At 52.5% G+C, this 26,248-nt stretch overlaps 1 protein-coding gene across 1 annotated transcript in view; it reads right to left on the minus strand.

The window, feature by feature from the left end:
- DLEC1 (DLEC1 cilia and flagella associated protein) overlaps window positions 1–26,018 on the minus strand; it is a gene marked incomplete at its 5' end in the record, with an annotated part of 47,259 nt that extends 21,241 nt beyond the window's left edge. Inside the window, 14 exons of the mRNA XM_080674300.1 lie at window positions 51–109; window positions 782–974; window positions 2,192–2,354; window positions 3,198–3,288; window positions 6,009–6,101; window positions 7,251–7,387; window positions 8,088–8,261; window positions 8,839–8,926; window positions 13,130–13,208; window positions 14,911–15,119; window positions 15,363–15,562; window positions 17,189–17,299; window positions 24,333–24,483; window positions 25,620–26,018. Of these exons, the coding sequence (XP_080530426.1) occupies window positions 51–109; window positions 782–974; window positions 2,192–2,354; window positions 3,198–3,288; window positions 6,009–6,101; window positions 7,251–7,387; window positions 8,088–8,261; window positions 8,839–8,926; window positions 13,130–13,208; window positions 14,911–15,119; window positions 15,363–15,562; window positions 17,189–17,299; window positions 24,333–24,483; window positions 25,620–26,018 (2,147 nt within the window). The remainder of the gene's footprint in view (window positions 1–50; window positions 110–781; window positions 975–2,191; window positions 2,355–3,197; window positions 3,289–6,008; window positions 6,102–7,250; window positions 7,388–8,087; window positions 8,262–8,838; window positions 8,927–13,129; window positions 13,209–14,910; window positions 15,120–15,362; window positions 15,563–17,188; window positions 17,300–24,332; window positions 24,484–25,619) is intronic.
- Between the last annotated feature and the right edge of the window lie 230 nt (window positions 26,019–26,248).

Below are 26,248 nucleotides of genomic sequence, written 5' to 3' on the forward strand. Positions count from 1 at the left end.
AAGGCGGGCCCCACTCCCCTCCCCTCGTCCAGGGCCCGGGCCCTGCTCACCCCTCGAGCTCTGGGACTTCCTCTATCACCATCTGGAAAACGCTGTGAAAATCCTTCAGCTGCGAGACAAACACAGCGCCCTGGAACCCAACCGCATGCCAGCCTGCCTGCCCCAGGAGGGTGCTGCTTCCCTGTGGGCTCCCACCACCGAGGGAAGAGGGGTGGCTGTGAGTGTGGCGCTCCCCCCCCCCCCGCCCCGGGCCCAGCTGAGTCTGAGGGGCAGGGAGAAAAGGCTCTCCAGACCCCAATAGTGTGTCCCCGGCACCACCCCCTCCCAGGACAGGCAGTGAGGCGGCTGGATGCTGGGCTGAAAGGCAGACCTGCTGACCTCACCAACGGGTCCCTGAGCGCCCGCCTTCACGCCCAGTGCTCATGCCCTCTCACCCGGGAGCTGTTAACCTCGCCCTCGGGGACCTGCGCCTCTCGCTCTCTGGGGGCTGCTGGGGGGTCCACAAGGATGGGGATGCCCTTGACGGAGCTCATATCAGAGAACCCAGACTGAGGGATGGAGGCCAGGGTCTGGCTGCAGACGAGGTGTGTGCAGAGCAGGACCAGGCAAGAGGCGCGCCTTCATCCTGACACCGCACCCCCTCCGGCCCCCTCTCAGCAAGTGTCAGCCCCCCAGGACGCTGGGGACCCGGCCAGGCCCCGCGGCAGCTTCGACGTCCCCGGAGGGCATGCCCAGAGGGTGCCAATACCATGACCCCCTCATGGGTGACCGATCACGTCACCTGGTGAGGGGAAAAGCTCAGGATGAACTCGTGGTCTGCGTAGGGGGTAAGGATGCCCCTCTCGGGGGTCATGGCGAAGGCCGTGTCCCTGTCGGGATGGCACTTGATCCTGTCCGGGCTGTAGGTCTCTCCAGGCATCAGGGCCTGCAGGTTGGGCATCATGATCTGCCAGTGGAAGGCCAGCTCCACGTGCCTGTGAGGGCATGGACAGCGGGTCCCAGGTCAGCCTCAGGCCCTTCCCGTAGAGGAGTCAGAAAGGGGCAGCACGTGGGTAAGGGAGTCCAAGCTGGAGGCCCCCTAAAAGAGCCCCCTCTCCCCACCCCCAGCAGCAGGAGGTTAGGGCCCCAGGGACTCGGGAAATGGCACACACAGGGAGTCATGCTCCAACCATTGAACTGCGGGGCTCTGGACGCCCCCAGGTCTCAGGAAAGCGTCTTCAGTGTCTCCCACCACACGAGAGTTGCCACATCGACCCCCACCCCGCCCCGCACCTCTCCAGCTATGGCCTCCCAGGACCGCTCTGGCCGGAAAGACATGTGCCCACTGGCTGCCAGGAGCGGTGACAACTCCATGGTCGTGGGAGGGGCGGGACTCGGGGTGCTGCTGGCGGCAGCTGTCAGCGGGAGGATGGCAGCTGGGTGACAGAAGCCTGTGTGAGGCCGGGCTGGGTCACCAGGCAGCCTGACTGGGAGGCTCCGTGAGGCCTGTCCTGGTGCCATGGCAGTGAGCACTGAACCCACGGGCCGGTCTGTCTGACCCTGGGACTGGGACTGCTCCCCCTCCTGGGTGGGCAGGAACGCTCTGGGGCCCCGCTCCTGGCTGAGGATGGTCCTGGATGATCAACGCTGCCCCGTGTAGCTTCCTGCGGCGGTAGAAATCTATCTGCACTGTCCAGTATGGGCCACCAGCTACCAGTGTGGCGGAGTACCAAAATGTGGCTGGTGTCACTGTAGAAGTGAGTTGCGTTTTTTTAAAATATATATTTTTATTGATTTCAGAGAGGAAGGGAGAGGAAAAGAGAGATAGAAACATCACAATGATGAGAGGGAATCATTGATCAGCTGCCCCTGCACGCCCCCTATTGGGGATTGAGCCTGCAACCCAGGCATGTGCCCTTGGCTGGAGTCGAACCTGGTACCCTTCAGTCCATAGGCCAATGCTCTATCCATTGAGCCAAACCAGCTAGGGCAAGAATGAGTTTTTAACTTTCTTGAACGCTCATTGATTTCCACTGAAATAGCCACATGTAGCTAGTAGCTATCGTGATGGGCAGCAAAGCTGGATCCTTCCATTCTGTGCCCAGACTGCTCCCTGGCCCCTGGAAGGGACCTGCTGCCTCACTGACTCTCGGGGCCTGGTGAGGAAGGAGAAGGGGTGTGTGCCGGGGGGCTGAGCATAGGGGTCACTCACGTAGCATTCCTAATGAGCAGCTGTCTCCTCGCTGTGGACTGAAGGTTTTCAGGCTCAAAGCGTATGAAGTGCTGGGCTGTTAAGTCCATGAGCTCTCCAGGCTCCGGCTGACTTTTCTCACCAGAAATATAGACCAGCTCCAAAGCAACCAGCTGCCCCATTCCTGACGAAACAGGGTAGCAAAGTTTCGCTAGGGCTGAAGTCAGGGCTCTCTGGCCAAAGGCTGCCGCAGGACCCATGCCACCATCCACAGGCAACTTGGTCATGACCCCGGGAATTGTACACAAGAGGAGAATTGGGGGCCATTAACACGTAGATTCACGTCCCCACGTCTTCACAGACCAAAAGGAGGTGATTCTCATAACCTAGCACGTTGCAGACACTCAATTAGTGCTTACTGAGTGAAACTGGATGGATGGATGGATGGATGGATGGATGGATGGATGGATGGATGGACAGACAGATGGACAAACAGATGATGGACAGATGGAAGGAAAGAAGGAAGGCAGAAAGGTTGGGTGGAAGGAAGGTTGGATGGAAGGAAGGAAGGACAGATGGATGGGAGGGAGGGAGAGAGAAAGGAAGGAAGGATAGATGGATGGATGGATGGATGGATGGATGGATGGATGGATGGAAGAAGGGGAGGAACAAGGGCATCCTGAAATTCAGCAGGATGCCCCTCTAACCCTACAGGAACCTAGAGGTGCATCTGGGTTGCTTGTATGAGAGTCACTGGTAACTCCCCAGAAGGAGATCAAGGCGAGTTTCAAAGTGAACGATGAGAGATCTCACCCAGGTTTCCATCTGTCTCTCACTAGAAGGCTCCATGGGACTGTCCTGAAGGCCACACTGGCTTGGGTCTCTGAGGTCTGACCAGAGTGAGAGGCCCCAAACTAGACCCTGGTGCATGGAGGCTGCAGCAGCCCTCACAGTGTCCCCTCATGCCCATGCCAGAGTGGCAGCTTCTGGACCCCCACCCACCCCACCCCGGGCACACACAACCCACCTGACGCCACCAGCTCCCTTATCTGGCAGTTGTCGCACATGATCACGAAGGTCTGCTCTGCCTTTCCAAAGCTCGTTGGGAGAAACCAGACCTGGCGGAGACATGGTGCCCTGTTACCTCCCAGTAAGGGGCTTCCCCCCGCCTTCCAGGCTCCTCTTCTCTGACACGCACCCCGTCTTTGCTCTCCACTTTTGCTGCCCTCCCCGCCACTCCCCCCTCCTACCTAAGGCCAGGGGTTTCAGCTGCCGCTCCACCCCAGAGTAATGTCAAAGGGATACGAAGAGCAAACACAGGGACCAACACACAAATGACAACATGTTGAACCTTATTCAAAATGTAAATGAGCCCTGACCGGTTTGGCTCAGTGGATAGAGCATCGGCCTGTGGACTGAAGGGTCCCAGGTTCGATTCCGGTCAAGGGCATGTACCCTGGTTGCGGGCACATCCCCAGTAGGGAGTGTGCAGGAGGCAGCTGATTGATGTTTCTCTCTCATCCATGTTTCTAACTCTCTATCCCTCTCCCTTCCTCTCTGTAAAAAATCAATAAAATATATTTAAAAAATGTAAATGGAAACCACCCAGGAGAAGAGGTTTTCACTCTTCGTCGTGGCAAAGAGCAGGGCGTTAGCTCTCACCAATGCTGATATGATATCTTGATTTTCTTCAATGTAATCTACAGGGAGAGGTGAGGATTGGTTGGAAGAGGTGGAGGAACGTATGCAGTAAGGCTCGCCAAGAGCTCACACACATGGAAGCTGGGAAGTGAGTACGTTGTATGTGTTTTAAAACGTCCAAGCCCGGCTGGTGTGGCTCAGTTGGTTAAGCGCACCAGGTCCCCGGTTCAGTTCCTGGTCAGGACACATGCCTGGACTGCAGGTTCGGTCCCCAGTAGGGGGCGCTCAGGAGGCAGCTGATTGATGTCTCTCATGGATGTTTCTATCTTTCTCTCCCTCTTCTTTCCTCTCTTTGAAATAAAGAAAAACATATTAAAAAAAAAAAACACCCTAAAAATGTCCAAGATCACAGTTAAAAATATTTGGGTAGCGTACTGTATTGGCAAGAATGTGAAGAAACAGACACCTTCACATGTTGTTGTTGGAAGTATAATTGGTACCATCCACACGGTGGGGATTTGGTCAACATGTATCACAGTGATGAGCAGAGACTCCCCAGTCAGCACCTCCACTCCAAAGACTGGATCCTGCAGGCAGGCTATTTGCCCAGACTGACGATGTATGCGTAAGTTATGTGCAAAAATAGCCAGAGATCAGAAAAAAATTCTTCAGAGTCAATCAGTAGGGAACAGCTGAACTGAATTGTGGTTCATTCACACAGTGGAATACTATGCAACTATGAAAATGTAAGGATGATTTCTCAGAGACACCATCAAGTGGAAAACACACAGTACAGAACAGGGGACAGAGTGGGCAGCTATTTGTCTGAAGGAGAAATGGAAACAAAAGAAAGAAAGAACGTGTGTTTCTGCTTGCTTAGGCATCGCGTGTCTCAGGAAGCGCACCCCGAAACCTGGTTAGTGTGTGGCCTCTGGGTGGCTGAGGAGCTGGGGTGAAAGGGAGCATTTCACTGTTTATCTGTTGGTATCTTTGGAATTTTTAAGTGTGAATTTACTTCTCAATTGGAAATATGAATAAATTTTAAAACAAAAAGACCCCCCAACAACCAGTAAACAAAACATAGGAATGCAGCCAGGCCAGCGTGGCTCAGTGGTTGAGCGTCGACCTATGAACCAGGAGGTCACGTTTGATTCCATTCCTGGTCAGGGAACATGCAAGCTTGATCCCCAGTAGGGGGTGTACAGGAGGCAGCCGATCAATGATTCTCTCTCATCCTTGATGTTTCTATCTCTCTCTCCCTCTCTGAAATCAATAAAAATATATTTAAAAAAATACATAAGGAATGCAAAGGGGAAAAAAAAAACCCTCCCCTGACTCCCTCACCGCCCCCCCACCCAGACTCCTGCTGCGTCCCTCTTCCTTTTCCTGGGGATCATAGGAAGATGGGATGAGGGGGGCATCCTGGCCTGGCCAGAGGTGACCAGTCCCAGTTCCTTAAAGCCATGGTGAGGCTCTGACAAGACCTGGGCTACGCCAAGAGGATCCAGCCCGCCTCTCAGCCGTAGACAAGGACCGATAAAGCCCTACTATGCCCCTGAGTCGGGGAGGGAGACAGGGACAGGAAGGCATCCCATTTCTCAAAGGCTCTTCTGGGGCACCCATGAGCAGGTGTGATGAGCAGAAGGGAGCACTTAAAGGGGCCGGTTTGGAATGGAGAAGCCCACAGCCAGGGGGGTCAGACTCTGAGAGCTTCTGCAGAGGCTCAGAGTAACGCCTAAGGAAGGTGAGTCTTGCTGATGATATAACTGAGGATGAAACAGGAAAGAGAGAACCAAGCCAGTCATCACCCAGGTATCACCTTGGAGCGGGGCAGGGGGGGTGGGGTGTCCAAGAAGAGACTGAAGAAGCATGGGAAGATCCTGGAAGCAGCTTGGATGCTGGTGAAAGTGACTGCCAGGCTGACAGTGCGGACAAGCAATGCTCAGGTATCACGGCGGAGAAGCTAGGGCTTTCTGCACTTGCTTTGGGAGAGCGGCCACAAGACAGTCAAGGGACATCCCCCCACAGAATGCAAGGACATGCCCCTCCATAGAAACCCCCAAGGCTGGGACCTGGGGTGGGAGTGGGAATTTGGGTCCTGAGAACACAGAGACGACGAAATCATGCAAGCCGTTGAAGAAATAGCCACGACCAGTCGTTCGGAGGAGGAAATATATGCCCAGGTCTAATCACCTACCTCCATTAGTATCTCCTGGCCCGGAGCCAGCTCGAACACCGAAGGCATGATCCCAAAGGGAGGTTGCTCAACGAAGCCAGAGGTTGTGATAGCCTGAAAGAAAAGCAGGTTACCCAACAGCTGTGGGAGGAGCTGTGAAACCCAGTGTTCAGATGGCACACTTCTCTCCTCCAAACATCTGTTTAGCAATGGCAAGGATCTTAAAGATCAACCAGTCCCTTGCGAATGAAGAAACCAGATGAGGTTCTGAAGGTTAAAGTCGAGGACGCCGCAGGGCTGACTGCGGGTGGGAGGTACAAGGTGGCCACTGACAAGCGTTTCAGACACAAAGCAGGAGGCGCGAGACACGGCCTCACCCGGGAGGTTCGTTCCCAAACCACAGTCCTTGCCCTCCTGCAGCGCCCTCCATGGCGGGGCCGGCTTCCCGGTCTGCCTCCATCCCCGATCCTCCTCTGGCTGTAAGCCCCTGAGTCGCAAGGGCAGCTGCCATCCCGTCGGCAGCCCAGGTGCCTCCACAGGAATCACCTTAGCATGCCAGGGACACCAACCCACGCCTACAGGTCCTGGCAGGTAACAGAAACGAGTGAAATGTGTCTCTGGAACACGTGGCCCCGTGGATCCATCACTTGTTTGCCGGAGACACAGGCACAGAGAACTCTCTCCGCTGTAACTAACGCAGCGCCGTGAGCACGAGGATGCGTGCGTGCCCGGCTGCGGCGGGGACAGGCGGAGCTGAGCACACGGGAGAGAAGGGAAATCCTGGCCCAGGGCTGCCCGTCTTCCAAGCTTCCCAAAGACCCTGGAAACGCTGGTGTGCCTGTGAACGCCCCCGGAGACATGTAAATGTTGGCTCCAGAGGAGTGCTTCCGCACCTTGCCAGACAAATGGGCCCCCAGAATGCAGCCGAAGAGCTGCTCATTTGCGACCTCTGATGTGATTCCAACATTTGCTACCACAATGACTGCCTGGCTGAGCCAATCAGTGACAGGGAGCCAGGCCTGGAAGGACACGGGAGGTGACACAACCTGCCCAGGGTCACGCGCATGTGAGTGGCACAGCCAGAGCCACAGCACCGGTCCCCATGCACGCTGACCCTCGTTCGGACGTGGCGGTGGGGGAGAGGGGCTGTCACTATACAATCCCGTCTTCTGTGTGTTCGCCACCGCGGGTGCACAAGTCCCTCCCGCGGTTACTTCCTTTGACGGGTTTGCTCTTGGCCCGGCCGCACCTGTGATCACTCACCCTGAAACTCGTGGGCGGCCAGGTCTTCTTGGGGATCACACAGAACTTGGCGGCGCTGAAGCCCACGTTTTTGCAGAGGAAAGTGCTCACCTTCATCTCCCCAATGAGGCAGTAACCGCAGTCCAGCACCGGCGACACTGCAGCCGCGGGGAAAGAGGCTCAAGGGCCCGTCCCGGGGAATGGGCCTGCTGCCCTTGTCCTCCCGAGGCCCAGCCGGGGTGCAGAGCACGGTCCCCCGCCCAGCACCCCGATCAGAGAGGGCGGATGGGGACGCACCCTGACCCCTGCTCCCACTCCTGGCTAGAGCAGCAGGGTCAGCACCCACTGTGAACTCAGGCCTCCGCCAGGCCACTGCATGGCCCTGGGGGCTGGGGTCACAGTCCCAGCTTCCAGCCTGTACCCAGCTGAAGAGGCTTGTGAGGGAGGGAGCCCACCACAGTCAGCTTTCCTGAAGTACCCTCCCCACCCCGGCCCCCGCAAAGCTCAGGGCTCCTTCCGGGCCTCAGTGTGGCCAGGCCCGCTCAGGGGTGTCCTCCAGCCGGGGAAGCCCATGCTGGGGTTCGCTGGGCTGCGGCCTCCTCCCCTGCTGTGCTAATGCCCTCAGCCTCCACTGGGAAGCGGGACAATCCTGGGACCGATGCAGTGGGAGGCTGTAGGCGCTGCTGGCAGGTCCCTCCTTTGCACCCAGAAGGCCCTGCCAAGCTGTGTGCTGCCACTAAGGGCCCAGGAGCCAGCAGTCCTTGTAGGGACTCGCCAACCCTGACTGAATCCCTGGTGGTGGGGGGGAGAGAAGCGGGGGGGGGGGGGGGGTTGGGGAAGAACAGGGCACACACTCACACGTCAGCACTGGGGGCGGCCTCCGGGCCTGCAGGGGGATCAGGAGCGGGTGGGCTGACTGGGTCTCAACCAAAATAAAGTCATCGAAGTCTCCCAGGCAGTCGGGGAAGAACTGGACAATGTACTGGCAGATCATTCCAGGAGCCACCATTCCACCGTTTCCTGGAAACATTCCTGAAGGTGACAAAAGCGACAACTGAGGATCGGGGGACCAGGGCTTGGGCTGATGTGATAATGCCTCCGGGCCAAGGCCAGGCCACCAGGTGTGTGTGTGTGTGTGGGCGGGGGGGCGGGGGGGGGGCTGTCAGGCTGCAGGGGCAGGGACCCAGGTCAAAATACCAGGGTGGGGAGAGGGACAGGGCCCATCCACAAGGGTTAGGTGACGCCATGCCTGACCCTATGGCTGAGCATGTATTTTTGTGGGCATCGGAGAGCTCTTTAAGATTCCCGAGCTGAATAAGGACAAGTTGTTCTTGAGAAACATATTGTGACATGGGACGCTTGTACTGGTGCAAGTGACAGCGCGAAGGGAGCGGGCAGGGCAGGACAAGGGCCTGGAGGGAGGTGATCGGAGAAGGAGCTGTTAGGATTCCAAGACCCCACAGGAGGGAACAGCAGGCAGGTGTCCAGCAGAGGGCGAGCGGCTCCCAGGGACTGCCATTGGCTCAGCTCAGGACACAGACCAGGAGTCACCGGAGGGCCCGACGGCCCGGAACTGGGTGCAGTCTGGACAGTGGCCTGCCATGCTCACCCAATCCCAGAGAGAAGTACGGGGTCGCGGGCGGGATGACTCGCAGGTAGCGGCTGGTGGAGGTGGTGTTCTGCAGGGAGATGACCATCTGTGCAGAGGCAAAGGCAGCTCTGAGACAGCCGCGCGCAGGGGCGAGTGGCCTGAGGCCTGGGCTAGGGGTGTCAGTGCATCAGCTCGGCCACGCGTTGGCAACGGCTGAGCTGAGTGATGGGCCTGCGGGGATTCATGATGCTGGTCTCTCTATTTTGTTTCCTTTTTGGAAAAAATGAGCTACAAGGTTGAGCATGCAGGCAGAAACAGTCTGACCTGGTCTCGGCCCTGCTCAAAAGGACAGCCACCGCGTGTGAAGCTTCCGCCGCGTTATACCGGGGAAGGTGGGAGCCCCCTGGAGACAGTGCTTTACACTGAAGACAGCGAAGCTCAGGGACTCCCCTGCTGGTGGGTAGCAGGGCTGAGCGCTGCCCACCCCGCCTGACTCACTGTCTTCTTCCCCACACATCCTTTGGGGCCCCTTCTTCCCACCGGCACCCACGTGCCAGGGTCGTCCTCGGGCCTTCACTCAGCCCACCCAGCCCCTGCCTTCTCCTGCCCTCGCTCAGATTGGGAGACCCCTCAGGGCAAGGCCTGGAAGTCACACACCCTGACCCCCACCAGCACCCTGCACAGTGCCTCGCACAGACAGACGAGGCGCTCAATACGTGCATCCATCTTTGCTTCTGTCTCATGAGATATTACACTGGGGGGGAAATGTGGAGATTATAACATGCCCAAAGTCATCCAGCTTAAGAAATAAACATTAAAAATACTGATGGCCGAAACCGGTTTGGCTCAGTGGATAGAGCGTCGGCCTGCGGACTGAAAGGTCCCGGGTTCGATTCCGGTCAAGGGCATGTACCTTGGTTGCGGGCACATCCCCAGTGGGAGGTGTGCAGGAGGCAGCTGATCGATGTTTCTCTCTCATCGATGTTTCTAGCTCTCTATCCCTCTCCCTTCCTCTCTGTGAAATATCAATAAAATATATTTAAAAAAAAATAAAAAATAAAAAAATAAAAATACTGATGAAGGCCCACCCCGGTCCCCGACCAGACAACAGCGACATACATTTGAGGTATGTCTTCACGGTTTTATTCATGGGCATGTCTTCCTAAACCAGCATTTAAGCCAGGGGTGGGCAAACTTTTTGACTCGAGGGCCACCATGGGTTCTTAAACTGGACCGGAGGGCCGGAACAAAAGCATGGATGGAGTGTTTGTGTGAACTAATATAAATTCAAAGTAAAGGAGCGGACGGGAGAGCAAGAGAACCAGATAGAACAGCCGGATCCGGCCCGCGGGCCGTAGTTTGCCCACGGCTGATTTAAGTCCATGGTGGGCAGCACAACATATTGCACTGCTCTGTCGGTGAACCAGGCCCGAGTGTGGGGAGACCCGTATTGTGGTTTTCGTTTTCACTCTGCTACTAACGGCGGTGAGCATCTTTTCGTAGGGTTATTTGCCATTTGGTTTTCTTCTGCTGTGAGCTGTCAGTTCATAGCCTTTTACCAGTTTGCCATGTAACATAGTCCATCTCTTTCTTATTAATTTGTAGGAGTCCGTAAGTGCTGGGCACTGTTCTTTATAAGGTATGTATCGCACACATCTCCACGTTTATAACTCGTTTTGACGTCCAGACCTGTCAGGGACTCTTAACGTCAACCTCATAAGTCAACTCCTCTAGAGCCTTTGGGCCTCTTCCAGTCCGGGCCGCTTGCCTGCGACACGGGCCATTAACTATCACCTGTAGCAGCTTTTCTTAAAAATTTGATTTTAGAGAGGGACCGAGGGGGAGAGAGAGAGGAGCATCGATGTGAGAGAGATACATCGACAGGTTGCCTCCGTCCCGACCAGGAATGGCCCCCGAAACCCAGGTATGGGAATTGACCTCCCGGTGCACAGGATGACACTCCAACCGACTGAGCCACACCAGCCGGGGCTCCCGTAGAGCCGTTTAAAAACTCGTCCACAAGTTCTTGGACACCCCTCCCAGGGAGAGGGGAGATCCTGTTATCTTCCCCGGGAGTCTGGGCCGACCTGAGCGACTTATTTGTAACCTATAGCAAACTGAGGAAGTCATGGTTTTCTCTGCTCCTTCAAGGTCACCTCTAAGGTCAGGTCATAAAAAGTGATGCCACCTCTATCTTGCTCGCTAGGAAACTCACCGAGAAGCTCTGCTATTTACTTTGAGCTGCGTGTGCAGTCCGATTACCCTGAGGTGGCCATTCTGTGGGGAAGACGAGGCCATCCGGAGAAGCCGTGGCAGTGCTCCATACACAGCTGCAGCTCTCTGCTGACAACCAGCATACACACATGCACACACACACAGACATGCATACACACACAAGCACACGCATACACACACGCGCGCGCACGCATATACACACACGCGCACACGCATACACCACACAATTTTTAAAAGTAAAATAGGGCATCTTTCATTGGCTCTCGATTTACCTTACTTAGCAGGGGTAGACAAGATGGAGAGGCAGACCCATATTCAACTATTCACGGATTCGGTTGGCACTTATTTGCTGAGGACCTACTGTGTGCAGGCACCGATAACGAGATGGTAACACACACCTAGAAATAAGTCTTGCCCTTGTCGGGCTTACTTACAGCCTCGTGGGAAAGGTCAAAATAAAACCGTGCCACGGAAGAGCCAATGGTACAAAAGGAGGCTGCAATAGGGAAATCTAATCCCGTCAGGAGAGGGCAGCGTGGTCTTCCAGACAAGTGACAGCTAAGCAAGCGGCAAGGGATGTGCAGCAGGCAAGGCCGGGCCCGAGGGCGGACTGCTCCAGCAGTCGGTTCCTCTCACCACAGGCGCCCGCAGCCGGCGCCCTCCAGCCCTGCGTGGAACTGTCTTTCGTAGGGTCCCGGGCAGCTCCCCCTTCGCCCTATCGCTCCCCAACGAAAATTATTTTATCTCCCTTTCTCTGAGTCTTTGCCAACTTCCCCAACTGTCTCTGAAATGTGATAACCAGACACGGAGGTCCCAAAGATAACACATAACTAACAAGTTCAAGAGGAAAGGGACATGATTTAACGTTTCACATATAGGACTAACATATCAGAATTACGGCTTTGCAAGTAGCCCTCTTTAGACTGCCAAGTACAATCTGCGAATGTGGAGGGATTGTCGTGATTAGGCCTCGGTGTCTTTGCACCCGGTGAGCAGAGCTGGCAACCTGGTCTTGACCTGATTCCCCAGGGCGGTGGGAGGCCAGCACTAATGTGAGAAGGAAACTGGGAAAAAGGAAGGAGGAATGAGGAGGAAAATTCTCTATCTACGGCTCTTGGAGGGATCACTGGATATGCTGTTAAGTGAAAAGGACAAGGTGCAGAGGACAGTGAGGAGGAGAGGGGGTTAAACAATGGAAGAACCCATGAAATAGTCACCTAAAGGGGTACCGAGAGTACACGGAAGAGGGGACAGGAAGAGAAGTTAGAGGGAAAGTTGTTTTTAGAACAGGGAATCACAGCTAATCAAATACAGAAGAATAACAGAATTAGAAATCACCATTTTGTAACCCCTAATTTAAAAAAAAAAAAAATGGATCTGCCCAGCTGGAGTGGCTCAGTGGTTGAGCGTCGACTTAGGAACCAGGAGGTCACGGTTGGATTCCTGGTCAGGTTATATTGCCCGGGTTACGGGCTCGATCCCCAGGTGGAGTATGCAGGAGGCAGCAAATCAATGATTCTCTCTCATCATTGATGTTTCTATCGCTTTCTCTCCTTTCTCTGAAATCCATTAAAATTAAATTAAAAGAAGGGAGAAATAAGAGATATTTTAACCAGATGTAATATTTGAATTCTGATTCAAAGAAACCAACTGTAAACTGACTTTCTAAAAACAAAACAAATGGAGGAAAATCAGACATGGGTGGATTTTAGTTGATATTAAGGAACCATCATTAATATTGCTGGGTGTGATAATGGTTATTTTTTTTTAAGTTCTTAGCTGTTAGAGACACTGAAGTGTTAACTGGAGAATGACATGATGTCCAGGCTTTTGTTTAAAATACTCCAATGTGCCCACAAACAGACAGACACACACACACACACACATGAGGAAATTGTGGGGTAATAGATGAAACCACATTTGCAGACTGGAGTGAGCTATTGGGTGGTGGGCACACGGGGTTCATTATAGTCTTTTCCTAGTCTTGTGTATGGTTTCAGAATTTCATAATAAAAGCTTTTTAAAAAATAAGGAAGCAGATGGAGTAGGATATATCAAGAAATAAGATTTCTACCTCATAAACTGATCCAATTTCATAATCTGTGAAAAATACGACGGGTGGGTTAGCGATGAACACCGGCACATCAGCAGAGCTGCGGGCAGGCAAAGCGGGGAGGAAGGCTGTCAGTCTCACCCACGTGATGAAATGCCATATAGTGACTGATTCATGTAAAATAAATACATCGGAGCCAGCACAGAGATTCACAACATGTCGTGGGCTGGTTTCCGTTGCTGTTAAAGCAGGTTACAAAATAATTTCACTGCATCAGTGAATCTTTGTAAAACTATTTATAGCTACCTATTCCATTTTCAGTATGCATGGGAAAAACTCTGGATGCTTAAACACCAATATGTCTAATAAAGAAAGGTTAATAGTTTTAAGCCCATTAAGATTATTAACTCACGAAGCAACTCATTTCCTTCTTAAGGACAATTATAGCTAAAGGCACTCTCTTAAAGAAAAATTACAATTTATACTAATTATTTGTGATTAATCAAATTTTAAACATTTGCATTATCTAAGACACATGAACCCCAATGGAAGGACACGTGGCTGTAGGGATTCCTCCCATTTGACTCAGACTGTCCAGATGTTAGCAGACTAACACTGAGCCCTCTTCCTCAAGACTCTGGCGTGTCAGAAAAGCACAAACGCAGGACTCTGGGGACACCCAAAGGCCACATCTAGGGGGAGCCCTGAAACCCTGCTCTGTTCCGATAATGATACCCTGTCCCCCTGCAAAAGTCTAGGATCCTTCAGACCAGACCGGACCTTCTGGGGTTTTACTCTAAAGCTGCAATTTTCAACTCAGGGCACACACAAACTAATCACTAAAACTGCAGCACACCAAAAAAAGATGTTTTGTTGATCTGACAAAAAAAAAGAAGGAAGGGAGGAAGGAAGGGAGGGAGGGAGGGTGGGAGGGAGGGAGGGAAGAAGGAAGGAAGAGAGAGGAAGGAAGGAAGGAAGGAAGGAAGAGAGAGAGGAAGGAAGGAAGGAAGGAAGGAAGGAAGGAAGGAAGGAAGGAAGGAAGGAAGGGAGAGAGAGAGGAAGGAAGGAAGGAAGGAAGGAAGGAAGGAAGGAAGGGAGGGAGGGAGGGAGGGAGGAGGGAGGGAGGGAAGGAAGGAAGGAAGGAGGGAAGGAAGGAAGGAAGGAAGGAAGGAAGGAAGGAAGGAAGGAAGGAAGGAGGGAGGGAGGGAGAGAGGGAGGGAGGGAGGGAGGGAAGGAAGGAAGGAAAGAAGGAAGGAAGGAAGGAAGGAAGGAAGGAAGGAAGGAAGGAAGGAAGGAAGGGAGAGAGAGAGGAAGGAAGGAAGGAAGGAAGGAAGGAAGGAAGGAAGGAAGGAAGGAAGGGAGGAGGGAGGGAGGGAAGGAAGGAAGGAAGGAGGGAAGGAAGGAAGGAAGGAAGGGAGGAAGGAGGGAGGGAGGGAGGGAGGAAGGAAGGAAGGAAGGAAGGAAGAGAGAGAGAGGAAGGAAGGAAGGAAGGAATGAAGGAAGGAAGGAAGGAAGGAAGGAAGGAAGAGAGAGAGAGGAAGGAAGGAAGGAAGGAAGGAATGAAGGAAGGAAGGAAGGAAGGAAGAGAGAGAGAGAGATGAAGGAAGGAAGGAAGGAAGGAAGGAGGTATAATTTGCTTCATTCACACCGGACAGCTGTGGTTGGGCTGGCTGTGGGCATTCTTTGCTTTGACAGCCCAAGGGAAGAGAGGGCAGTGGCCCTGGCTAAAGGGTCAGGCAGTGCCTGCTGTGAAAATTCTTAGGGTCAGATTTTCTGAGAACGCGAGTCGGGGAAAGACACACCTCAGCTCTCCACTCTGGAATTCTCCCTCCGGCTTCCTGGGAGGAAAGATGAGAGACTTGCCTCCACGTGGCGTGTTAGGAGGGAAGAAGCGAGGGTTTCTCAGGAAGCAGGTCCGACGCTCCATTTTGGCGAGGAGCAGCCGCTCCAGTCTTCTCTGGGGCGTACGCAGGTGGTTCATCCAGCTCTTATTCTGGGGTGGGCTTGCTTTCTTCGAGGCACAGACAGAGTCCAGAGTCAGCGCCAGCCCGAGGGCTGTGTGTGTTGGCCTCGTGGCAACCGCATGACCCACGGGTGGCCAAGGCCGACCCTCCCCTCTACTCGGCTGTGGACTGAGCACAGCATCCTGCGCCCCTGGAACTCCTTCCCCTCATCATCTCCCTGTCCCCGCTCCCCCTCCCCCTCTCCCACCCCACCCCCAGCCCCAGCCCTGTGCACAGGCTTCAGCTCTCACCTTGGCAGTTTCTGTGGTCCTGCCTCTGGCCTTTAAAGATGAGTCCCACGTCAGGCTGTCCATGGTGTAGTCGGACTCGTCTTCAGGCTTCCTGGGAATCTTCCTGCACGGAGCTTGGGGCTTCTTGGTCCACTCTTTCTTTGGGGTGGAATGCTTCTCACAACTGAAGGTCAGTTTCAAATATCCAGGGTCGCGGTTGCCTGTGGCACCAAGGAAGCGAACTGAGTGACCACGCCAAGGTGAGGGGCGGGACATTTCTCCGGTGACTGAATAAACCACTCGATGTTTTGCCCTAAAACCAGGGGTCCTCAAACTAAGGCCCGCGGGCCACCTGTGGCCCGCCGAGGACATGTATCCGGCCCGCCGGGTGCCGCTGCCTGTCCTGCTTAGCAGCCGACTCGTCCCGGGCCCGCAGTGCGCATAGGAATGTGTTCATAGTTTTTTTTTTAAACTATAGTCCGGCCCTCCAACGGTCTGAGGGACAGTGAACTGGCCCCCTGTTTAAAAAGTTTGAGGACCCCTGCAACTTTCACATTTACTACCAGATGCACTTGCTCTTCGGCGTATAGGTGACTCCTGGACCGTGTTTTATGTCCTTGATGGCTTAGGACTTGAGTGGTAAAATGTCTATTGTAGAACATGAGTAGGCCACTGTCACCCACACACGCATGTTCACATACCCCATAGGAGAACATGCTTCTCAAAAGCGCGCACAGGAGTCAACGTTTGTATTGGCTTTTTATACCTTTAAGAACATCCCCTAAAGGTTCAATGAGAACATCCATTGCTAGCAAGAATGCAGTGAAACTGGTACCACCGCACATTGCTTAGCACAATGCCTGCTAAGTCCTCAATACATGTTAACTCCCTCCTCCTTTATCTGCATCAGAGAGTGGGTGTCCAACCAACTTGAAAGGACTGAGTGGCTTAGCCTCCCACGACGCTTGGTTCTGCTACCGCTTTCTGGCCTTAAATCTCTATGCAGCTCAGCCCGTCTGTGGACTCTTCCCACAGCAGTACGCTCAGCTCTCTGGATCCCAATCTTCCACCTCAAAAGCCTTCTCAGCCCCAAAGCCCGGAGATCAGCAAAGAGTCTCACAGACCAGGGCTGCTGGAGAGCTCTTCTTCTGAGCCTGCCACCAGCAGGCCATCCTGATGTTTGGCCACAAAATCCAAACAGTGGCTCCCCCAAAACTACCTCCCTGCTTAAGCCCACAACCCAGGTTCCCACTCCATTCATTCTCAGATTATACCTCCCACATCACAAGAAACTAGCCCAATATCTCTCTCGCTCTTTCTCTCTCCCCCGCCCCTCTCTGTGTGTCACACACACACACACACACACACACACACACACACACACACGCTCATCCTTCTCTGCCTTCCTCCCCAACCTTCCTCCCATACTCAAAGGGACAAAAGGTGTTCTGGTCCTGTATGGGATACGGGAAAACCCCTAGGGCCATGCTCGGACTCCATCAGGAACTTGCTCCCTTGCCTATCTATGTCTCACTGAAATACACAAGGTTTTTGTATTTGATGTTCGTATTATGATTCATTCAAATACATCTCTAACCGTTTTTTCTACCTCTTGGCATCGAGCAGCGAACAAGAGCACCCTATTCCACATTGAAGAGTTGGGACTTTTGCCTTGCATGTGTCAAGTAGCATGCTCAGATCCGACCCTCCCAGTAGTCACTATCAAAATCAAAGAAAAAGGGGGTGCAGAACCGTGCGAACAAGGAAAGGGCAGCGAAGATGGTCCTGCTACTGACGGGCTTCGCTGGGACCACGGCAGAGGCTCTGAGGGAGCGCAGAAGCGTTACCTGCAGGCGCAGAGGAAAAGGGCACTGGATCGCTGTAGTAATCGTTCGGGCAGATCAGATGATGCTTCTGTAGCAACTTGTTGTCCACACACCATCTGAAGATAGTCTTCACTAAACGGAAGGGAACAAGGTCAAGGGTGGTTCGAGCCAGACGGACGGTGGAGAAGCTACCCCCAAGCTTCCCTCCTCCTCTGAGCATAACCGCCTAACCAAAGTCTTCCTCAGGACCCCGTGGTAATTCTGAGATTTAAGAAACAAACCAGCACGTTTGCCAGCCACTTAAAAGAGGACAACCACTGGGCAAGGCTGTGTTGTGATGTGGTTTGAGCTAAGATGCTGTTGCTGACGGAGAGGCCTATCACAAAAATAGCACGGAGAGAAGTGCAGTAGCGTGAATAAAGGGCCACGGTGCTTCGTTGCTTCCGTAGCCACACCCTCTGCCGTGTGGCTCCTGCTACTATAGACGGAGCTCACTTCGCCCTTGACTTTGGGCACACGATGGATGTGATGTGCTGGTGAGATGCCGCCTGTGGTTTGAAATGTGCTTGTACAGCTGAGCTTTCTCCCTCTCGTGTCTTTGCCAGCATCATGAGAAGAGCTTCCCCGCCCAGGAGGAAAGCTCCTGCCCCTTCATCCTGGACCCCAGCATGAATCCACGTGGAACAGACCTGAGCCCAACCTGTAGCAAGGAGCCAAGTCCAGCCAGACCCACAGCTTGAAGCTGGTCCAGCCGACCAAGTCCAGCGTGGATCATCTAACCCCCAGCTGACCCATAGACACCTGAGAGAGAAAATCTCATTTAACAGAGTGGGGAGTCAATGATTAATGTTTATGGTTGATGAGCCAAGAAATAGTAGTCAAGACATCTTATTTAGAGGAGAACAGAAGAATTAAAGCTAGAAATGGCCACCTTTAGCAAATGGACTGAGGTTGAAAGAGGTGAGGTGGGGCATTTTTTCCAATGGACTTTATTTTTAGAGAAGTTTTAGGTTCTCAGCAAAACTGAGAAGAACGTACAGAGATTTCCCATGTACTCTGTCTACCCCCCACATACACAGCCTCCCCATTATCAGAGGCCGCCACCAAAGTGGTGCATTTGTTACAACTGACACATCATTATCACCCAAGGTCCACAGTTTACACTATGGCTCACTCGTGGTGCTGTACATGCTAAGGGGTTGGACAAATGTAAAGTGACATTCATGGGTGAAGGCTTTTTATATTTCACTAGAAGCTTTCCTAAATTACTTAAACCATGTATAGTAATACATTGCTAAAATATTATGGGATAGGATGAGTGGAAGATTTGGAAGTTTTCAAATTAACCAACACGGTGATTTTAAATGGCCTCCCTTTTGGAGGGTCCTATAACCAAGGGTAGAGGAGAGACAAGTGAAGAATACATGTTTCTCCCATCATATGTTGTTTGGGGATTTTGAGATTTGGCTTAGTCACTGTAATAGTCAGGGTTCAATCAGGAAAACAGAAATTACTCTACGTGAATCATGTATTAAGGGATGTATTAAGGGTTGGTTTGAATGCAGGGGATTATGGAGTGGGAGAGAGAAAGTCAGGGAACCGTCATTAGCAAGTTCAGCCAGCAGCCCTGAGGCTGGGGGTTCTTGAGGAGTCACCTGGAAGCTACTGTGAAATTCCTGGCAGCTCAGTCATCTGCCTGCTACTGCTTCTTGAGAACAGAGAACAGTGGCCTCCCTTGCAAAACTCACCAAGGGCCTCTCACTATCGGGAAAAGGCACATTCTGGGAAATGCACCCCCCGCCCCCCGCCTCTCCTTTCAACACAGAGACCTCAGCAGGGAGTGGCAGCAAGGCCAAGTTGACACAATCTAGCCCAGTTCTCAAAGGCTTTGGTGATGGTGTATTTGAAACATCATGAGTTCAAACTTTCATACAAAATGCAAAGACCACGTGGCAAGGAGATGTACCCTCTCCCTTCTGATACCGTTGCCTCCACAGTCCTCCCCCGGGGCGTGGGTGGCTGGGTGTTGGGTCTGCGAAGCAGGGAGCAGTTTGTTTATCTGAATCTTTGGAAAGTCTCTCTCCTTGTTGGGCCTGGATTAGGTACCAGGTCAGCCTTGGAAAACCCTGCACTGATCTTGTGGCCATCCTCCCCGACCTGGGCAGGGTGGGCCTCCTGCACTGACCCCATGCTCCTGAGCATGGCTCTGTAAGGGGTTGGTATCATCCAGGCCCCCAAGACGATGTGGAAAATTCACCAGCAAGGGAAGGGAATGAAAGTGTGAGATGTTCTGCAGAATTCTGATCTTTCTCCCTCTGCCTGGGAGCCATTTGTGTATGTTTCCCACCGGTGACAGCTGTATTAGCCAACAGAGGAAGGCTGCCTCTGGGCCTCGAGGAAAGTTTCGGGGGAATGTCCTCTCTATCAATCATCTAAGGGGTTCAGGGGTCCTCAAACTACGGCCCGTGGGCCACATGCGGCCCGCCGAGGACATTTATCCGGCCCGCCCGGTGCCGCTGCCTGTCCTGCTTAGCGGCCGACTCGTCCCGGGCCCGCAGTGCGCATAGGAATTTGTTCATAGTTTTTTGTTTGTTTGTTTGTTTTTTTAATATATTTTATTGATTTCTTACAGAGAGGAAAGGGAGAGGATAGATAGTTAGAAACATCGATGAGAGAGAAACATCGATCAGCTGCCTTCTGCACACCTCCCACTGGGGATGTGCCTGCAACCCAGGTACATGCCCTTGACTGGAATCGAACCCGGGACCCTTCAGTCCTCAGGCCGACACTCTATCCACTGAGCCAAACCGGTCAGGGCCATAGTTTTTTTTTTAAACTATAGTCCGGCCCTCCAACGGTCTGAGGGACAGTGAACTGGCCCCCTGTTTAAAAAGTTTGAGGACCCCTGAGTTAAAAGAGGTTTTTGGGCCCTGGCTGGGTAGGTTGGTTGGAGTATCATCCAGGTACAGCAAAAGGTTGCAGATTCCATCCCCCGTCGGGGCACACGTAGAGTAGTGGGGTGGGGGTAACCAATCAATGTTTCTCTCTCACATCAATGTTTCTCTTTCTCTCTCTTCTCTCTTTCTCCCTTCCTCTCTCTCTAAAGTGAATAAAAACATATCCTTGGGTGAGGATTAAAAAAAGAGTTTCTTGGGTCACCTTGCCCCACACTGAGAAGAAGGGACCAGAGGCATGTTCAGGAAACTGGATTAAGATCTCTACTTCTACTACTTTTGAAATAAAAAAAACCAACAACATTATCAGCAGAAGGCTCAGAAACCCGAGCAGAAAATATCTGATTATGACTCAATATTATCTGGAGTAAAAAAAAATGAAGGTCATTGAAAAGTTCTTCTAACTGATCTTTGTTTCCCAGTTCTCAATGTTTTATTTCACTTTCATTAAAAAACACACACACACACAACTAACCAATTATTGAATCTCCTTTGATCTCTAGCCAAAAGAATCCTAGGAAAGACACGGACACACTGCCTCCCCGGGCTCAGGGATGATTATCAGGCAACTAATAAGACCTCCTGAGAATCTGCTACCAAAAATCTCTGCCTAAACACATGGTTGAGGGAGGGATTCTGGCAGCTCCATGGCTCCGCTGTGGTGGAGCGGGTACAGGAGGAGATGTGGAATCTGTGCTGAGTATTTACTATCTACTGGGCCCTGAGCCTCTGAGGTGGCAGGCCTGACAAAGGACAGGTCCTCCTGCTCAGTCACCCCCTAAAGGAAGATATCTAACCAAGCGTGACATTATGTCTGATCAACGATTCTTCAAATCTGGGTCCCAGCCCTTCTAAGCTGTGGGGATTTGGGGAAGTTATCTGATCCTCTCTCTGAGTTGAGTTCCTACACCTATAAAATGGAATGGAGAGAAATCTACCTCACAGAATCACTGGACAGATTCATTGGGATAACCCAGTGGTCGGCAAACTCATTAGTCAACAGAGCCAAATATCAACAGTACAACGATTGAAATTTCTTTGGAGAGCCAAATTTTTTAAACTTAAACTTCTTCTAACGCCACTTCTTCAAAATAGACTCGCCCAGGCCGTGGTATTTTGTGCAAGAGCCACACTCAAGGGGCCAAAGAGCCGCATGTGGCTCGAGAGCTGCAGTTTGCCGACCACGGGGATAACCTATGCAAAGCATCTTGGGCAGCGTCTGGTCCCTAAGAGCATCCCGTAAGTGTAATGCCTTCCTAAGCCACTGTATCTTCTACTTCTCCCTCCCTCTAGGCCACAAATATGTCAGGTCTTCCAACCCTAAAACCACTGTCCCTTCTGCCTACTGCACTGGAAAATAATGACTTTCAGGATTCAGGAGGATAGATCAAAGTTTTTTGGGGGAAATAAAGGGAACCAGAGCTTCTTAGAGAAATGGCTGATTCTAGGTCTGGGGCAATAAACACACAAGATGAGCCTTCTGACCATTCCAGAAGGTAAGAAACTCATCAAAAACAATGTGTCCAAGAGTTAGGGGTCAACTTGAAAAGGTTCAAATTGGCCAAAGATGGGACAGCTGGAGCATCAATAAGGATAAGAAATATAACTGTAGTTATGAAATCCATGAGTTCACCATGGTACTGAAAACAAACTAAATAAACCTCATCAGTCATGTTTGAAAGGTGCTGCCAGGGGGACCAACTTATTATTTTAAAAACTGGCCAATAAGGGGAAAGAATTAATTCTGCTCATATCTTGGGGTAATCAAAGTAGTTGCTGAAAAGTTTCTCTTTATGGAAGTATTCCAGTACCATTAGCATCCTATCTAATAAAGAGGGAATATGCTAATTGACCCTCACACTGTCGCAAAGATGGTGGCACCCACAGCCAATAGGAGGGAATATGCTAATTGACTGTCCCACCCTCAAAGATGGCGGCACCCACAGCCAATAAGGAGGGAATATGCTAATTTATTGTCCCTCCTCAAAGATAGCAGCATCCACAGCCAATAAGGAGGAAATATGCTAATTGACTGCCCCCCTTCAAAGATGGCAGCACCCACAGCCAATAAGGAGGGAATATGCTAATTGACTGCCCCCCTTCAAAGATGGCGGCACCCACAGCCAATAAGGAAGGAATATGCTAATTGACTGCCCTGCCCTCAAAGATAGCGGCACCCACAGCCAATAAGGAAGGAATATGCTAATTGACTGCCCTGCCCTCAAAGATGGCAGTGCCCACAGCCACAAGATGGCGGCGCCTAGTTCCCTCAGCCCCACCGGGGCAGCAGGAGCTCCGCACGCCTGCCTCCGGAGTCCCCCAGTTCTCTCAGCCCCCCAGCTGCCCAGGGCCGGCCCGAGGCACAGGCAAGCCTCAGATGGCAGCTGCCCAGCCACCCAGGGCCGCCAGAGGCTCAGGTAACCAGGGCCAGCTGAGGCTTGCGCTGCCGGCAGTGGCAGCAGCAGAGGTGTGATGGGGCGTCGCCTTCCCCTGAACGCCGGGTCACTTCCCGCCCCTGAGGGCTCCTGCACTGTGAGAGGGGGCAGGCTGGGCTGAGGGATCCGCCTCCCTTCCCCTCCCCCCCCCTCCAGTGCATGAAATTTCATGCACCGGACCTCTAGTTTTATTACAATTTACAGCCCCCGAGGAAACAACAGGTCCAGGCAAAAGCTGCCAGTGTCATGGAGAGAGAGACGTCAGATACCACGTACCTCCTGAAGGAAGCACATAGCACACTGCTTATAGAGCTTCCGAATCTGGCAGGTGCTCCTCTCCCCCAGAATTGCACCTAAACCTCATTAAGCCTCTAGAACTAATGACTGAGTTGCAGGCAATAGGGGGATCATAAGAACAGGTTAAACAACACCACAATGTTGAAATCAGCAAAAGCAGACTGTGGACACGTCTGCAGGAAAAAGAACACAATTTAACAAATGCATTGATTAAAGACAGCACCACCGTCGAGGTGGCTGATTAAGAAGGAGTTTTCAGTGAATGCTGGTGGTGTGGTGATGGAGCTTCGATGAGGAGCAAGATGTTAGAGAAACCCGAGAATGCCTCTCCGAGAAATACTAAGAAATTACCATCAAACTCGGTGGATTTAAATTCCTGTAGGCTCTATGTACCGAGGGTCAGTCTGAGGTGTAAACTTAAGGTCTTCTCAGGTCTTTTCTGAGCCTTTCCTTGGGTGTGTGCAATCATATTTTAATTTCCCCCATGTATCCAGTTGTTTTTGAATGTCACAGTATTTATTGATTTCAGAGGAAGGGAGAGGGAGAGAGAGAGAAACATCAATGATGAGAGAGAATCATTGATCCACTGCCTCCTGCATGCTCCCCACTGGAGATTGAGCCTACAACCTGGGCATGTGCCCTGACTGGGAACTGAACCGTGACCTCCTGGTTCATAGGTCTGTGCTCAACCACTGAGCCATGCCAGCTGGGCTACAATGTATTTATATGAACCACTGAACTATACACTTAAGAATGACTAAGAAGGTAAATTTTATGTTATGTTATGTGCATTTTGCCACAATAAAAAAACTGGGGAAAAATAAGCCGTCAATACCATGAAAGACAGGAAAAGATAAAGGAATTGTACCAAATGAAAAGTCAATAAAAGAGACACGACAATTATATGCAACACGACTTCCTAGACAGGATGCCTGACCAGCGAGGAGAGAGAGCCACTGTCCACCAGCTGAGAAACGTGAATGGGGTCTGCGAACTGGAGGTTAATGTTGCACCGATGCTGATTTCTTGGCCTGGGGAGTTGTATGCTGGTTATGTAGGAGAGTGCCCCTGTGTTGGAGACATGCACATTGGAGTGTTTTGTGGTAATGAAACATCATGTCTGCAACTTGCTGTCCACATGTTCAGGTAATGACTAGAGCAGGGGTGGGCAAACTTTTGACTCCAGGGCCACAATGGGTTCTTAAACTGGACCGGAGGGCCGGAACAAAAGCATGGATGGAGTGTTTGTGTGAACTAATATAAATTCAAAGTAAAGGAGCGGAGGGGAGAGCAAGAGAACCCTCCGCTCTTTCAGCTCTGCGGGCCGGATAGAACAGCCGAATGGGCCGGATCTGGCCCGCGGGCCGTAGTCTGCCCACGGCTGGACTAGAGAGTGAGCAATAGAGCAAATACGGTAATATACGAGCACTCACAGCTGGGGAGGCAGGGTGACAGCACCTGGGAGTTGTTTATACACACCTGGAGGCATCTTGATCATGGGCTCCAGGTCCTGGACTTTGGCCTGGTGCATGGCCCGCTCTTTCTCCGCGATGGCCCGTGCACAGGCCTGAATGACGTGTCTCTCCAACACTTCAAACTCATCCAACCTCTGCTTATAGAGCTTCCGAATCTGGCAGGTGGGTGATCAAATGCACAGAAGTGTGAGATCACATAGCTTTCCTCAACCTCACCCCGGCATCAGGGCTTCTTGGGAAGCACAGAACAGTCACAGATCTAGAGAGGCCATCGGGCCTCACCTGACATATGTGAAAACTGAGACCTACAGAGGAAAATGGTTTAAAGGTGTCATAGGGAAGTCAGGAACAGAGGCCAGCTGGAAAACCTGTCTCCTGACTTCACAGTAGAGAGAGCTGCCATCCAAATTCTGAAATTCCAGATACAAGTTGGCACACCACGTGGCAGGCAGAGGGTTGTGCCACCCAGATCCCCACTCAAAGGACTTGCTCCTGAGCTGCTGGGGGTTTAGGGAGCACACAGCCTCCAGCTGCCGGCCCTTCCGAGTTCACCTGGGCTGCTTGAGGGCTCTCAGCTGAGCCTCCCTTCAGGGAGTCGTGAGCAGTGTGGTCAGCAGTCAGCCCGGCAGAGGCCTCAGGTTGGCTGCTTTTGTGTTTGCACAGATGAGGAAGTAGAGCTGCTGTTCCAGAGACTGGGCATGCCTCCTAAAACCTGGGCACGAATGCCCCGGTTAAGACCGTGGTTTCTGATACAAAGGCAGACATCCCCAGGAGGGGGAGTGGCTTTTAGCTTTATCTCCAGGGAACAATTATTCCGCGATCTGCCCTAGTCATAAAATATAGGCATACCTCGTTTTATTATGATTCGCTTTATTGCACCTCACAGGTGTGTTTTTTTGTTTGTTTGTTTTTTACTAATTGAAGGCAAGACCTTCCACCAGCAAAAAGATTACCACTCGATTTATTGCGGCGATCTGGAACCAAACCCGCACTATCTCCGAGGTCTGCCTGTATATAACGTGTGTGTGTGAGCGCGCAGAGAAATGAAGGTAGGTGTTACAGATTTAGGCCTTTTGTGTGTAGCATGTATTTGTCTAATTGTGTGTGTGAGTGTTCCTGGAAGGTCGGGAACATGCGGCAGGGACTTGGCTCTTTCCCAGCTGCATCCCCGGTGCCTGGAACAGCGCCAGGCAGCCGGCAGGTGCTCACACTTGTCGAGCAGAGAATACTGCGGGGGGGCCCCAGCTTTCTGGGGGGCGCGTCCTGGGCCCCCAGCACCGGCCCGTGTTACCTGCTGCAGCTCATCCACGAACTCCTCGTGGACCTCATCCTCGCTGCCACGGGCCTTGATCAAACTTGTGCTCACTTCTTCGCCGAACACCTCGGCGGTGTACAAGTTCCGGAAGACGCCGGTGAGCAGGTGCGAGATGTCCTGGGTGCGCAGAGAGGTGGGGCGCAGGCGCAGCAGCTGCGGCTCGGGCAGCTGTGGGAGCGTGGGCAGCGAGAAGCGGCGGGGCCGACTCCTGAAGCTGTGATGGAAAGACTCGGGGTAAGCGAGGGAGGACAGCCAGACGGACTGGCTGGGGCTGCAGATCCGCGACAGGCACGAGGTTCTCGTCCACGTTGCCCCCGCGAACGCGTAGGATCCAGACTTGGAGGAGTGGCGGTCTCTAGCTTGTCGGGGCTCCATGGCAACTAAGACGCCGCTAACGGCACTTCCGCTTCTGGCCCCGCCTTTTCCGTTTTGCCTCCCTCTTCCAACCGCGTCGTTGGTGTCGTCATCGTCATAAATAGGCTCATCATTAGCATCACCTGTATGCAGGTGAGCTTATTGGAGAAAAGGTTAGTGCCATGGTCGGCAAACTGCGGCTCGCGAGCCACATGCGGCTCTTTGGCCCCTTGAGTGTGGCTCTTCCACAA

Source organism: Plecotus auritus, assembly GCF_963455305.1.
Source record: "Plecotus auritus genome assembly, chromosome: 6".
Lineage (NCBI taxonomy): Eukaryota > Metazoa > Chordata > Mammalia > Chiroptera > Vespertilionidae > Plecotus > Plecotus auritus.